This window comes from Chanos chanos, chromosome 2 (assembly GCF_902362185.1).
Source record: "Chanos chanos chromosome 2, fChaCha1.1, whole genome shotgun sequence".
Lineage (NCBI taxonomy): Eukaryota > Metazoa > Chordata > Actinopteri > Gonorynchiformes > Chanidae > Chanos > Chanos chanos.
Genome location: NC_044496.1, coordinates 45,086,636 through 45,099,775, shown reverse-complemented (window position 1 = coordinate 45,099,775; position 13,140 = coordinate 45,086,636). Strand labels below are relative to the sequence as shown.

The 13,140-nt window shown below is 39.0% G+C and overlaps 1 protein-coding gene across 1 annotated transcript in view; it reads right to left on the bottom strand.

Annotated features, from left to right (window-relative positions):
* Positions 1 to 8,404: 8,404 nt before the first annotated feature.
* Positions 8,405 to 13,140, bottom strand: part of dock2 (dedicator of cytokinesis 2) — a 68,881-nt gene continuing 64,145 nt past the window's right edge. The window contains 11 exon segments of the mRNA XM_030764773.1: positions 8,405 to 8,470; positions 9,139 to 9,287; positions 9,504 to 9,609; positions 10,160 to 10,329; positions 10,726 to 10,861; positions 11,012 to 11,149; positions 11,279 to 11,362; positions 11,534 to 11,710; positions 12,064 to 12,150; positions 12,579 to 12,663; positions 12,781 to 12,862. Coding sequence (XP_030620633.1) covers positions 8,405 to 8,470; positions 9,139 to 9,287; positions 9,504 to 9,609; positions 10,160 to 10,329; positions 10,726 to 10,861; positions 11,012 to 11,149; positions 11,279 to 11,362; positions 11,534 to 11,710; positions 12,064 to 12,150; positions 12,579 to 12,663; positions 12,781 to 12,862 — 1,280 coding nt within the window.

Below are 13,140 nucleotides of genomic sequence, written 5' to 3'. Positions count from 1 at the left end.
ATTACCTCACCGATAGGCTGTAGTAATAATACCAGTCTATGAAGGGCAGAGGAGACACCTGCATAGAGCAAAATAATATTTCAGTGTGTCATTCATTGCTTTTCCAAACACAGTTTAGCAACACTTAGCAGATATACAGAAATACTGAGAAGTACACAAAAGTTCATCATGTGGTAATTTATAATGCCTGAAACTTTGGTAACTTTCACTGGTGTGATATGTAATTTGGCTGTGTGTGGGCAGGTTTAAAGACTGTCTGTCAGATGAGAAGGAAGCTCTTACGCTACAGGTGCACAGGCTGCAGGGAGAACTGACTGAACTGAGGAAGAATTCAAGCACTGAAACACCAACCACAGAGGACAGCCCCATACAACAGCACAGCGCGTTAGTGGATGCTCTCCACATTCTATTCTCTTCTATACTATGCTATTCTACTCTACTGCATCCTTATTTGCACAAGCGCAGTAGGTAACTGATCCGTCTCTTCTTTCTCTGTGTGCAGACTGCCCTCATGGGACAATGACGTGATGGCAGACCTCCAGGCAGAAGTAGACAGGTGGAGACAACTGTATGAGGATTTGTTCAGCAAACTTACCACACATCAGGTAAGTGCACACACACACACACACACACACACACACGTATATGTGTGTGTGTATATCTATATCTATATCTATATCTATATCTATATCTATATCTATATCTATCTCTCTCTCTCTCTCTCTCTCTCTCTCTATATATATATATATATATAGCTCTCTGTCTACAGAGTCTAGCAGTAGTTTTATCATTGTATCTAGTGCACACACACATATTCAGTATATATACACATACATATTTATGTGTGTGTGTGTGTGTGTGTGTGTGTGTGTGTATAATATATATATATATAATTTTTTTTTTTTTCAGGTTTCCCAGGACCAGTGGAATGAAGATGGATACCTAAAACCACCATGAGGACCCTTGATTCTGACCCTTGACAATGAATTCTCTCTCGCTCTCTCTGTCTCCCTCTCTCTCTCTCTGTCACTCACGTACACACATTTATTTTCTGTGTTGAGGACATTAACATAGTCGTGCCTACAGTGCTCTGGCCTGTTACCAATCACAATGGGATTATGTATGCATTCAGCTGCATTCAGTTCCTGCCACTGTTGTTCACCTACTAGAAGATGGGTCTGCATGTTTCTCAGTGACACACAACATCTACAGTCAACTGTCTTTTATTGACTAGGAAAATTCTGTGTGATATCTCTGTGGTTTCTGTCACACGGGATGTGCTCTGTATTTTTTTTTTTAACAAACTCTGAACTGCCTGGACAATGTGGAAACAATAGATATTCATTTACATTTTGTCTGCTGAAATCTTCTTAGCGTGTCTACCCAGTTTTGCTTACACCGTCTGTAACTGCTTTACACTATATCAGTACAAAAAGGAAAGCAGTTTTACAAATATATCACTACAATTTCGAGCACAGTGGGAAAAAAGCTGAATGTAATTTATTTACTTATTTATTTAGGTATTTCTTTAAGTAGTTTATTACAAATCACTCCAGTATTTTTCAGTTTTGAATTCATATTAATTCAAGAACAAAACACATAAGTTGAATGTTCAGCCGTTGGCACATATTAATGAATCTACCAGTAATTTGAAGTTAAATTCGGTAAGTCCAGCAATGAGGACAGAAAGATACTGTGAACAGTATTTGAATTCATTTTGAATTCATTAAAGTATGTGAACTACCTATCTTGATCAATTATAGTTTTAATTCTGTTAAAACAGTATGCCAGGTTAAAACAGTATGCCAACAGACAGTGGAAAGAGGTAAAGTTAGAGGTAATGGTCAGGGCCATTTATTATTAGCTAGACATTAAACTGCACCCTATTTGTGCACTCAACATATGTGTGCTCATTAGGGTGTACCCGAATCCGAATACATTATTCGAGAAATAATGCGAATAATGCGATGGAAAGAGATATTTCTTCTACCCGAGGTTGCTCGCTAATATTCGGGGGGGGGGGGGGGGGGGGGGGGGTTTTCACTATCGCCCCCATCCGGATCAGTGCAAATTACTGTTGTAAAATAGTAATTCATGTTTCCCTATAGCGGACTGCAGTAACGTTAGCACATCAAGAATCTGGATTACTCCCTTCAACTGAAGGATATTTTTCTATACAACTATACTGTAAACAGTCTCTATTTCCGATGCCAAATAGAATCTTTCGATTTATAAAACATTTTTTTTCAGTTTCTGACTGTTCAGTGTCCCCAGTTCAAAGAGGGGGAGGTGGTGGTGGGGTTCAGCCAGCTCATATAATTTAGGTAAAATTAAAAATTAAAAAAAGAGAGAGTGAGAGATGAAAAGTACAGCATGGGGATGTGGAAATATATTTCATAATTAATGACATGCCAATATTATATCAGTTTGATGCTTTGAAGGCACAAAAATTGCGTTGCCATTGAATGTTAGGTTAGAAAATACAACATTTGCCCAATTTAACATGACTTCTGGCATAAACCACGCGGTCTACTATCCTAATTTTGTTGGTTGAACTGATACAGATACAGATACAGATACAGATACAGATGATAACAACTCTGTACACCTGTAGTGTGCATATGTGTGTGTGTGTGTGTGTGTGTGTATGAGAGAGAGAGAGAGAGAAGGAGAGAAGGAGAGAGGGAGGGTGCTCATTTCTTTGGAACATCAAGTCAATAAAATTTGAATAATACAGACCAATTTTATTTCTGCTATCTTATTTCTGCTGACTACAAGTGACATCTTTAAAAAACATCCCAGGATGACAGAGGTATATCAAAACGATGCTCGCCAAAGGCATCGTTGGCACTGATAAAATTTTTTACATTCACTCTAGACTGGGCAGGGGGGAGTGCTCATCAAGAAATAGATGCAATCACAGCTCTTCATTTGAGAGATTTCAAATTTCAAAGAGACCAAAGTTTTAGCTTTTCCAAATTTGTCCATTATAATTTCCTTAGCAGAGGAGATCACCTGGGCCCTGTTTCAGAAAGTGGGTTTAGTGAAAACTCAAAGTTAGTTAACTCAGAGTAAGTAGTAAACCTAACAGAAGAGCCCTATGGCTTTGTTTTGCTAAGAGAATGAAGCCACAGTGCTCTTGTATTAGTAGGTTTACTACTTACCCTGAGTTAACTAACTCTGAGTTTTCATTAAACCCGCTTTCTGAAACAGGGCCCTGCGGTGTTGTCAGATTTGTTTTTATTTTTGATTGTCCTTTGGTTTTCACAAAGTTTTCATAGGAATAGAAAAAAATTGTGTAATGTCACCAAGCTGACATCAGTGAATGTGCTGCTGGAAAACCTATTCAAAGGTAATTTTCTCTCCTCAGCTCTCCTCTGGATAAACACTCAAACAGCAGTAGCCAATCAGATCACAGAGATGCCAGGGTTCAGTGATACACAGGAGGTGCACTCCAACAGAAGGATCAGTGATCAGTCTCAAGCCACAAGAATCAGTCAAATGAAGGCATCAAGGTCTTAAAAATGAAAGAGCAGAAGTAACAAAGATCAAACAGAGATAAAGCAGAGTATGGCCAGACAGTACTATTGAGATTAGATAAATTAGCTGTCTGAGGTCACCTGACATACTATGAGGAAGATCTGTCTCTGAGAGGGAGGCATTGATTTAGGCACTATGGCTCCTACCTTCAGATATACAGACATACAGTTCAATATGCAGAACATGATCCTTTCATGCTGGGTCAGCTAGAAGTACAGGATAATCATCTTCATGATTCAGGTATAAAGCTGCTTTCTGGATGTTTGGGGAATCTAAATTGCCAACTAGACAGACAAGGTTAAGGTCGTTATAATTTAATAGCCGTTTAATGTGTTGATGAAGTGAAGTAAATAAAGGAAATGAATGAGTAATAATGTCACCTAAAAAATTAAGTTCAAATTAAAACTGATAATATGTCATTGGCCTCATTTATCTCCCCAAGACATATAACAAAAACAACCCCCAGCGACATGCAAAACATGAGTGTCGCACAACTACGCCCACCGAGTCCATGAATCCTCTTGCATTTTTCTTTGTATCACCAACAACATAAACCTGACTGACAGAGGAATGTGCTAATCTGTTGTTAAAGTAGTTTTCACTTTCCCAGTACCTTGTGGGGTCAAACAGCTACAGGGCTGCTAGTCTAGTCCCATACTGTGGTATAAAGGTAATGTGAAGATCATACCTGAGGCTGAAGTGTCAGTTTAGAGATGCTGAAGCCCAGTGCAAACTCAGTGCATACTGCATCTTCAATTTGGAGTTCAAAGGTTTTTCATCTCCCTACAAATGTTGAGGAGGAATTGTCCATGCACAAAGATAGTGGTAATGTTTACCAACCACATTTATATGTTACAAAATGTGCCTATATATTCTGCTTGTGTATGTACCAGTCTGCTATTTATTTGATATTTTGTATTTTCATCATATTTAATTTGTTGTTGCGTTTATTGGGCCCATTTTAACATAACCAAACACTACCCTCTACAGGTGACTCACAGAGTGTGAATTCGCAATACAGAGGCCAACGACCAAAAAACAAAACAAAAACAAAAACATAAAGATTTTAATACAAGTGTACAAATAGATGTGGGAGATTAAGTCTTATGCAATGAGAGATAACTTTACATGCAGTGGATTCAATCTAACGGTGCAAAGGATTTCTGCGCATGCAAAATTACACACATGTATGTAATAATTCTTGCTTAAAAACATGGTTTTATTCATAGTCGACAAAATTAAAAAACATTTAAATATTATCACACCGACTAAATGGTGCAGCTTACGTTTTACACCGTGTCTGAAACATGGGAACCAACACTTGTTCCGCGTTTCAGCGTATGTGTCTAGTTCTATGACGAAAGTGAAAGTCAGTCTGGAAGTATGGTGCAGAGAACAACTACGGAAGTAAGAGGAATCAAAAACTAGTATATGAGTAATTTAAATATTATCTTACAACTTTCACAAATTCTAAGCTCATCACAAACTGAAGCTGATTTTAAACTGATTGTGTAGCTTAGGTGATCAAAAATATATTGTTGCTGGTGTTATTTTAACAAAGTAACAACGATCAGATGGACCGAACAAATAAGGTCGGTATAGCAAGGCAATATGTACAAGAAAGCTCAACAAATACGCACTGTTTCATCAAATTAAACATTTGAAGAACTCTAAAAATGTGTTACATGTCATTAGGTTGTCCCTGACGATCAGACCGATCACAACGTATTCTCTGCAAATGGTAAAATGGACTCCACTGACGGTTCGCCACTCAGGTAAGTGCGGCTTAATGACCGTATTTAAATTGTTATTTCCGTAGCTAATCGTGGTAGTGATGACAAATACCAAGAAACAATTCGATACTTTAAATTAACTATGTGGATGCCAACCTATGAACAATGCTTCTAACAACATGTTAGATATTCATTCTTGCTCTCTCAGAGTGAGAGTTTTTACATAAAAAGAAACTGTCAAGCGCCACTGCAGTACTGACACGAAGGTAGTTGAGTGCCAAGTTCACGATAAAGAAAATAACCAAGTTACACATATAAGTGTTACCAGTCTCCCACCATGCCTCCGTGATATTGGCCTATTAAAGCTGCTTAACAGAAAAAAGTTTTGACCTGGCCCTTAATGGTCAGTTCGACAAGTCAACGTCAGGAGAGAACTTCAAGCTGTTTTTCATCCGCTGTATTTCATTGTGTTTTGTGCCATTGTTCAGCCACCAGGGGGAAAGTTTATGCTTTGGTGGGTTCCATCCACCGAGGAGACGATTTTCATTAGAAATTGCTCCCAACCTGTCAAGTGTAGATGGAAATAGTGGGGATGTCCAATGCAAACAGAGGTACATTTCTACTATCAAAACTTCCCAGTCCCCTTTGTATAACTAGTCTCTTACAGAAATGTATAACTAGACCTTCACAGGAAGCAGTAATACTATCTGTAGCAAAGAGATTGTTATTTATTAAGAGTGCAATAAAGTGAGAATTTACTCCCTCTTGGTAGTTGTAAATGTACACTTAACACCCCCCCCCCCCCCCTCCTTTTGCTTGCTTTATGACCTTAAGGATGTTTTCCGCTAACAGTAGCATGTGGATGTGCCCTCTCTCTTATGCAGCTCTACTGAAGGGACCGAGCTCTCAGGCCTCCTGAAAACAGACCAGGAGTGGAACAGACCTCTTTAGATAAAGGATTTAACATAGTGGTTAAAAGGAATTAAATACACAAACAGTAAGGTCATACAAAAATGCCTGTTTGGCTTTTAAGAATTTTTTTCTGTTTGATGTATTTTGGCACTTTCTTAAGTGTATTTGGGCACTTTTTGTTGTGAATCTGTCAGTAGTGACATTTTTATGTGGATCTGTGTTTGTTATGTATATATTGTATGTGTCTTATTGTATTGTTTGAAGCTTCATTTTAATTTCAAAAATAATTAAAAACATTTCTTTAAAAAATGGTAGTTTTGGTTTTCTTCGTTTTCTTATATCAGTATCTATTTCTATATCTAGATAGATAGATAGATAGATAGATAGGTAGGTAGTGGAGTGGTATACAAATTGCCACCCTTTAAGTGTTGCAGAAAAAGGGGATAAGTTCCTTCATAACATCGCTAGAGTTGCATATGACCATTTATTACAAGGGCCTTATATGTTTAACAGAAATGAATCACCTTTTTAAAGATATCTTATATTCTCTGATGCACGTACTCTGTGTATACAATTTGTGGTGAGAGTGAAGTTTGCTATGTAAACTCTCCTCATGAAACCAGTTTTACTGTGGAGGAGAAGAATGTCAAATTAAATAAATAAAGTATAAATGTATAAGCATGAAGTGTAAATATGAAAGCTGATTCATTTTCAAGTAGTCCAAATTTCAATGTGGACTTACATATTTGTTTATCCTTTTTTTCTCATGTGGTAGATAAAAATGCACCAGTGTTCTCAAACTAAATGACATATGGAAATGCATGATCAGACTGTTCATTTCTGAATTTTTTCATGCACATATATGTCCCAACTGGGAGTAAATTAACCTGATTAAGCAATCAGAGCATAAAAATGTCACGGTCCAGCCCTGCTCTTCCAGATCCTAGTCCATGTTTTCCTTGTGTCCTGTCATGCATGTCGTATCTGTCTGTTCCAGGTTGCTCCGGTCCATGTTTTACACTGTTTCCTGCCTGGTTTCCGCTCACCTGCTGCCACCTTATCAGCCACTGCATTTAAGCCCTGTCTGTTTCCCCACTAGTTTGCCGGATTATCTCGCCATTTTCATGTTTCCTGTGTTTGTTTGCATCGCTCGTGTTACTTTTTTGACCTCTGCCTGTTTTTTGGATAGTGTTTTTGCCTTGAGTTTTTTGGAACTTCTGCCTGGTTTTTTCTGTCTCTCTGTGTCTGACCTTCTCTGACTGTTTTTGACCACTGCCTTTGTCTCTGCCCACTGGTACCGTCACCGTGATTCAGTCTTTTGGATTTTTTGGAAGATAAGACTTCATTAAACACCTACTAAAATATATTCTGTCCTCTGAGTCTGCTTTTGGGTCCTCAGTCAACCAGGCCTCACCGACCCTAACAAAAAAGCTGTCTCTCTCCCACTGAATTTTATTAACTTGTCTTTGGAAGGTGCTTTTTTATCAAACTCATGAACCAGTTTAAACTGGATTCTGAACTCATGGTGTAGAGGGGTAAGGAAAACATTCTAGGGAAAACATTCATTTTTCTATTTGAGGAAAGTATGTGAATGAGTGTTGTGTATTTATGAGGGTTATCTTTAAAACAAGTGCACTCTTTAAGTGTGCTCTCACATATTGGCCTGTGAAAGACATTTCTAGTTTCTTCCTGTATTTGTTTGTTCTACATGACATAAGCATTTTTCAAACCTTGTACTGTCTTCAGAAGGACATCAGCTGGCTTTTCAAGCCTTTACCCTTGCTTTAACCACACTTATTAGAGAATGTATTACATGTAATTTCCATTCCAAAAATAGATGATTTTTAAAGAGGGTATCTGAGAAACATCAATTTATTACTAAAACCTGTATTTAGTGATAAATTTCATTACAACAAAACACAATAAAGCATACATTATGTTTTAACTTTATTCAAATCTAAACTCTGCAGATGCTTTGGACCGGAGTTCATAAACTAACTTTCATGTTCAACAAAACTTCACTTGGAAAAAAAGGCTCCTTTGTGTGTTTGTACAACAGCATACAACATTGCAGAAATGAACATTTCTTGTAAAATTGAAAATCAGAAATACAAAACAGTAATAGCAGGAGCTGCACGGAACAGAGATAAGGAAATTAAATGCTACGAAGAAGTTTAAAAACAGAATCTAAAAAACAGAAGGTAAAGAAAGCCAGCGGACTAAAAGTGAGTGGAGTCAGTGGTGGATTCGGCTGGTGCTTTACTCTCTTCAGACTTGGTGCTTGTCTGGAACACACACACACACACACACACACACACACACACACACAAAAGCATTTAAGTGTTTCTCCACATGCTTGTATACAGGGGAATGTAATACAAGTGTGTGTGTGTGTGCTCTGTTAGTAATGGATGATGTTTGAAATTCTTTGTATTATGGTGACACTTAAATAAATACATTAGGTGGTATCAGAACATGATAATGAGATCGAAGTCAATAAGATTAAATCATTATGTTTTCAAAGGTCAGTAGAAGCTCTTTATAATGTCAGTTTGATATTCAAATGAGCTTCTTCAGTCATTTTGTGACTTGATTTGTCTTTGCATTCTCAGATACAGATCCTAACACATGAGCTATAATATTACATAGAGGTTTTTCAGGACTATCGCACAAGTTAGAGATAATTAAATACATTAGAGTTTTGGAGTCTGGAGACATTTTTAAATATCTAACTAAAGCTCTTTTATCTATTCTTTTTAAACATTTAATTTCTGCATGCCTGCTTTATATATATAATTTCTTAAAGACGCAGTGAAATCTTTGCTCATTTATTTACATTTACGTTGTATTTTAACGGTCTTGGTTTATATGATATAGGAGTACATCTAATGTAATATAAAAAGTTTTTATGAGTAGTAATTAGGTGTAACTGTGGTCATTTTGCAGGTCTTACCTTGCTTTTGAAGAGGAGGTTGATGACTCCTTTGGAGCGGCGATCGGTGGTACGGTCAGAGGGAAGACACACTGACATGCTCTTACTGTCTCTCCTGGCACGGGCAGACTCCGCCTCCTCTCCTCCATTCGCCACTGTCAACGCCAGGCCTGAGGGCATGAGGAGGAAAGGCAGGCTGTTAGGAGTATGTGTGTGTGTGTGTGTGTGTGTGTGTGTGTGTGAATGCATGTCTCTGGTAAGTTATGAGTGATATTTTGATTACAGTCCATAAAAGTAACCTGTGACATTGTTACCATGGAGATATCAAGATAATACAGCACAGTCATATATCTGTGTGTGTGTGTGCGTGTGTCTGCGTGTAGTACCTGTAATTGTAGGCAGAGATCTGGAGTTTATGTTTGCCAGACTGATGCTTTCGTCATTTGGCTCTGAGAGGTTCGTGTCACTGCGGAACTCTTGTTTCTTTGACAGCTAGAGGGCGACAGAGAACCATTTTTAAGACAAATGCACATCAACAATACAAAGGTCTTAAGAATGACATGCATTTTTTTGGGGGGGGGGGCAGATATATTTCTGCAAACAATGGAACACTCTGTGTTATCTTGTTATCTTGTTTTTTGTCTGACCCAGCTAAATTGCCAGTATAGCCCTGTAGATTAACCAGACTGAGCTGGTTACATGTGCAGATGCAGAGAGAATGCTGAAAAGACTCGTTTCTGTCTAGCTTGGCACTGACCTTGATTTTTTCAAAATAATAAAAAGCCTGCTTTACTTTGATGTCCGGAGTGGTTTCATGTGCAAAATAAATGTAAGAAACGTTTAAATTTACATTTTGATTCTAATTTATCAACTAGAGGGTTGGTGTGAATGAGCATTCTCATTCCAGGTAGGAGAATATACCTTAGATATAATGAAGGTACATTCATAATACAGAATTCTGTGCAGATCATTTTAAATCTAAAATGTGTCTGTAGGGAATGTAAAAAAAACCCAAAATCTATTCTTTCTCTGTTTCTCTTACCCGCTTGCATTCAAGCGTGCTGGTTCTCTCTTTCTCTTCACTGATGAAGATCATGCTGCTCCTCTTCTTCCTCCTCTTTGACTTCCTCAACTTCACCTCCACCTCGGCTCCGCTCTCATCGACAATGCTCATGCTCCCACTGGAGCGACACAGCGTCGGAGTGGTTGGGCCTCCGGAGTCCGGAGAAATGCTAGAGAGAAACATGAACAGGGAGAGAGACAGAAAGACTAACTGTTTTTTGTTGTTGTTCTTGTTTTTTTGTCACTGGAGTCAATTCATTTTAATTTTTCTCTAGTGTTTTTACTCTTGATTAAATTACTTTTTGTCAATTTTTTTTAAAAAATTGCCACCGGGGAAAAGAATTGTGCATATCTAAGAAGTGAGAGGACATCTTCCATGGTGAAGCTCAGCGTGTGTGTGTGGTTATGTTTGGGTGGAGGTGAGGAGTGTAGTTGGATGGGGTTTTAGTGCCGTGATGATGTACGTGGTGGTGTTAAGGGGCTGTGAGAACTTTGCAGGTGGAGTTTAAAGAAGGTGGTTGAGAATCCGGTTTTGGTGTAGCAGGCGTAGTTACCTTTCTGGGTGTGACTTTGTGGGTGTTCCACATTCAGATCCAGCCAATGAGGATATAGATATGATAGACTGACGGTAGGAACGAAGGACAGAGCGAGGACGAGAGGACTTCCTCTCATCCATATCCGGCTGGGAACGAGGAGTGAGAAGAGATGACAAAAGAGGAGAAGAAAAAAAAGAAAGAGAAAAATGAAATAAACAGTACGGTGGCAGTCAGAGTTTAGACTCAACAATAAAAAAACCCAAGTTAATCCCTTTTATGAGCTCACTTCCCCTTACCAGTTCTCTCACTCCATATTCTTTCTCCACTTTCTTTTTCAGCTGTTTGAAGCATTCCTCCATGCGCTCATGGAAAGGTCGAAGGTCATCTGTGACTTTCTTCCCATGGAGAGCAATTCCTCTACCCAGCAAAGGGATCTAAAGAGGATAAAGGGTCAATATCTTGACCTCTGCTCATCCGCCCATACTAGCATGTACACAGCAGCTCCTGGGTATATGTATGAAAGGATATATAAGAGTGTGTGTGTGTGTGTGTTCTGGGTTTACCTGCCAGGCGATGAGATCTTTGAGGCGCTGAAGTTTGTCCTTGTCATCTGGATGTTCCTGAGTGTACTCATCTGTGAAGAAAGCCTGGACAGAAAGAGAGAAAGAAATAGAGAGAGCAAGAAGAAGAGAGAAAGAGGGAGAGTTTGGAAAGGAAATATGAACAGAAACAAAACATGAATAAACACAGACATTCTTCCATTCACAGACATATATGCATACACACACGCGCACACACACACATACACACACACTTACCTTCTCATACTTGGCAAAGCCACCCATGACAGCTGGGTCGACAATGCCGTTAAGTAACATAGAGAGGGGGTTGATGGGAAGGCTTTCATCACACTGGTATTGATTAATCATGGTGAGGATCTTCTCATTGGTGTTCCCCATTGTCTCTATTGCATTCTCAAGAGGACTGACCGTGGTCTGAAGGACAGAGACAGAGAGAAAGAGCTAGAACGTCAGAGTCAAACTGACAGAACTCCCTGATTAAAAGCTCATGTTCTGATCTTGTTTCCCATCTCAGTTTGAAATTTTTTTTTTCTCTCGATGAAACTCCAGCGCAGCTCAGGGTAATGAGTTTCTCAGGCAAGCAAGAGTAATAACTGATGAGACAACTTATGCATTTTTAAGTTACTTCAAGTTACTGAATTTTACATTTATATACCTCAGTGTTATTGTGTATGCGTTAAGGGAAAAACACAAATGAATGATGGTGGATCATCAGAATGACTGGACTGCACTGTCTGGTTCTCCTCGTGTCATGGACAAACACTCACGTGAGTCATACTCGTGGCCTCAAACCAGCGAAGGATTCCTGGCAGTTTGTAGGCAGTGTAGAACGTTGTACGCTCAATCCACATAGACTGCGGGGAACAGGGAGAGAACAGAAAGGGTAAACGTCTAGGACACACTAAGACTTCTTTTATGGGTTTAATGGGTTTAATATGTTATGACACCACAGGTAGATTTGTCACATCGAGCAGGTAGCAGGTGATGAACCACAAAAAAAAAAGACGTCTGCCGAACGAAACTGTCCGGTTGCCGTCTTTTTCTGGTGGTGGAGTGCTGGGAGTGGACAGCACTTGGGGGGGTAAGCAGTTTTTGATTTACTGAGCCAAGGGGTCTCGTTTTGGACTCTTTCATACTTCGAGCTTTTGAACAGAGGATACCTGATTTTGAACATTTTTACTTGTTTGATCAGCTTTCTTTTTTTTTTTTTTTTTTACGTCTATAACGGTGCATTAACATGTCAAAATAGTCATCATCCCAACTGTGTGTGTAAGTCACTTACAGCAAACTCATTGTCTGGATCAACCTTGCCTTTTCTCACAGGTCTGGAGTACTGGAAGCGCTGAACATAGTTTGACTTGTAGAAGCTGTTAGAGGGAGACGGGGAGAGAAAGGGGGGGGGGGGCGGTTGATGGAATTAGTTTTAAACTGATCTTCATCCAAACAGAAACATTAAAAATGTGAAACTGAAAGGAAAGACTAACTTAATGATCTGGTCAGGGACTGGTTTGTTCCTGAGGCGAGGTGGAATCTCCAAAACCGGCTGAACAGTGAAGCACTGGATATCTGACAGAACCGGGTCAGGACCACAACGTAGTTAGAAAATATACGAACAAAAAAAAAAAAAGATTTCCATTTAACTAAGCAGCACTCACTGAGGTTAATTATTAATCTCTTTGAAAACAGATCTTGTCGCACAGCTGTGAATGATATGCCATTGACCACGAGTTACATGTTTTAACAGTGAACAAAACTAAGACATCTTTTCACTCTGTGATGTAAAAGCTGTGTGTGCATGTGTGTTTGCGTGTGTGTGTGTGTGTGTTGGGTAAGGTAAAGGATAC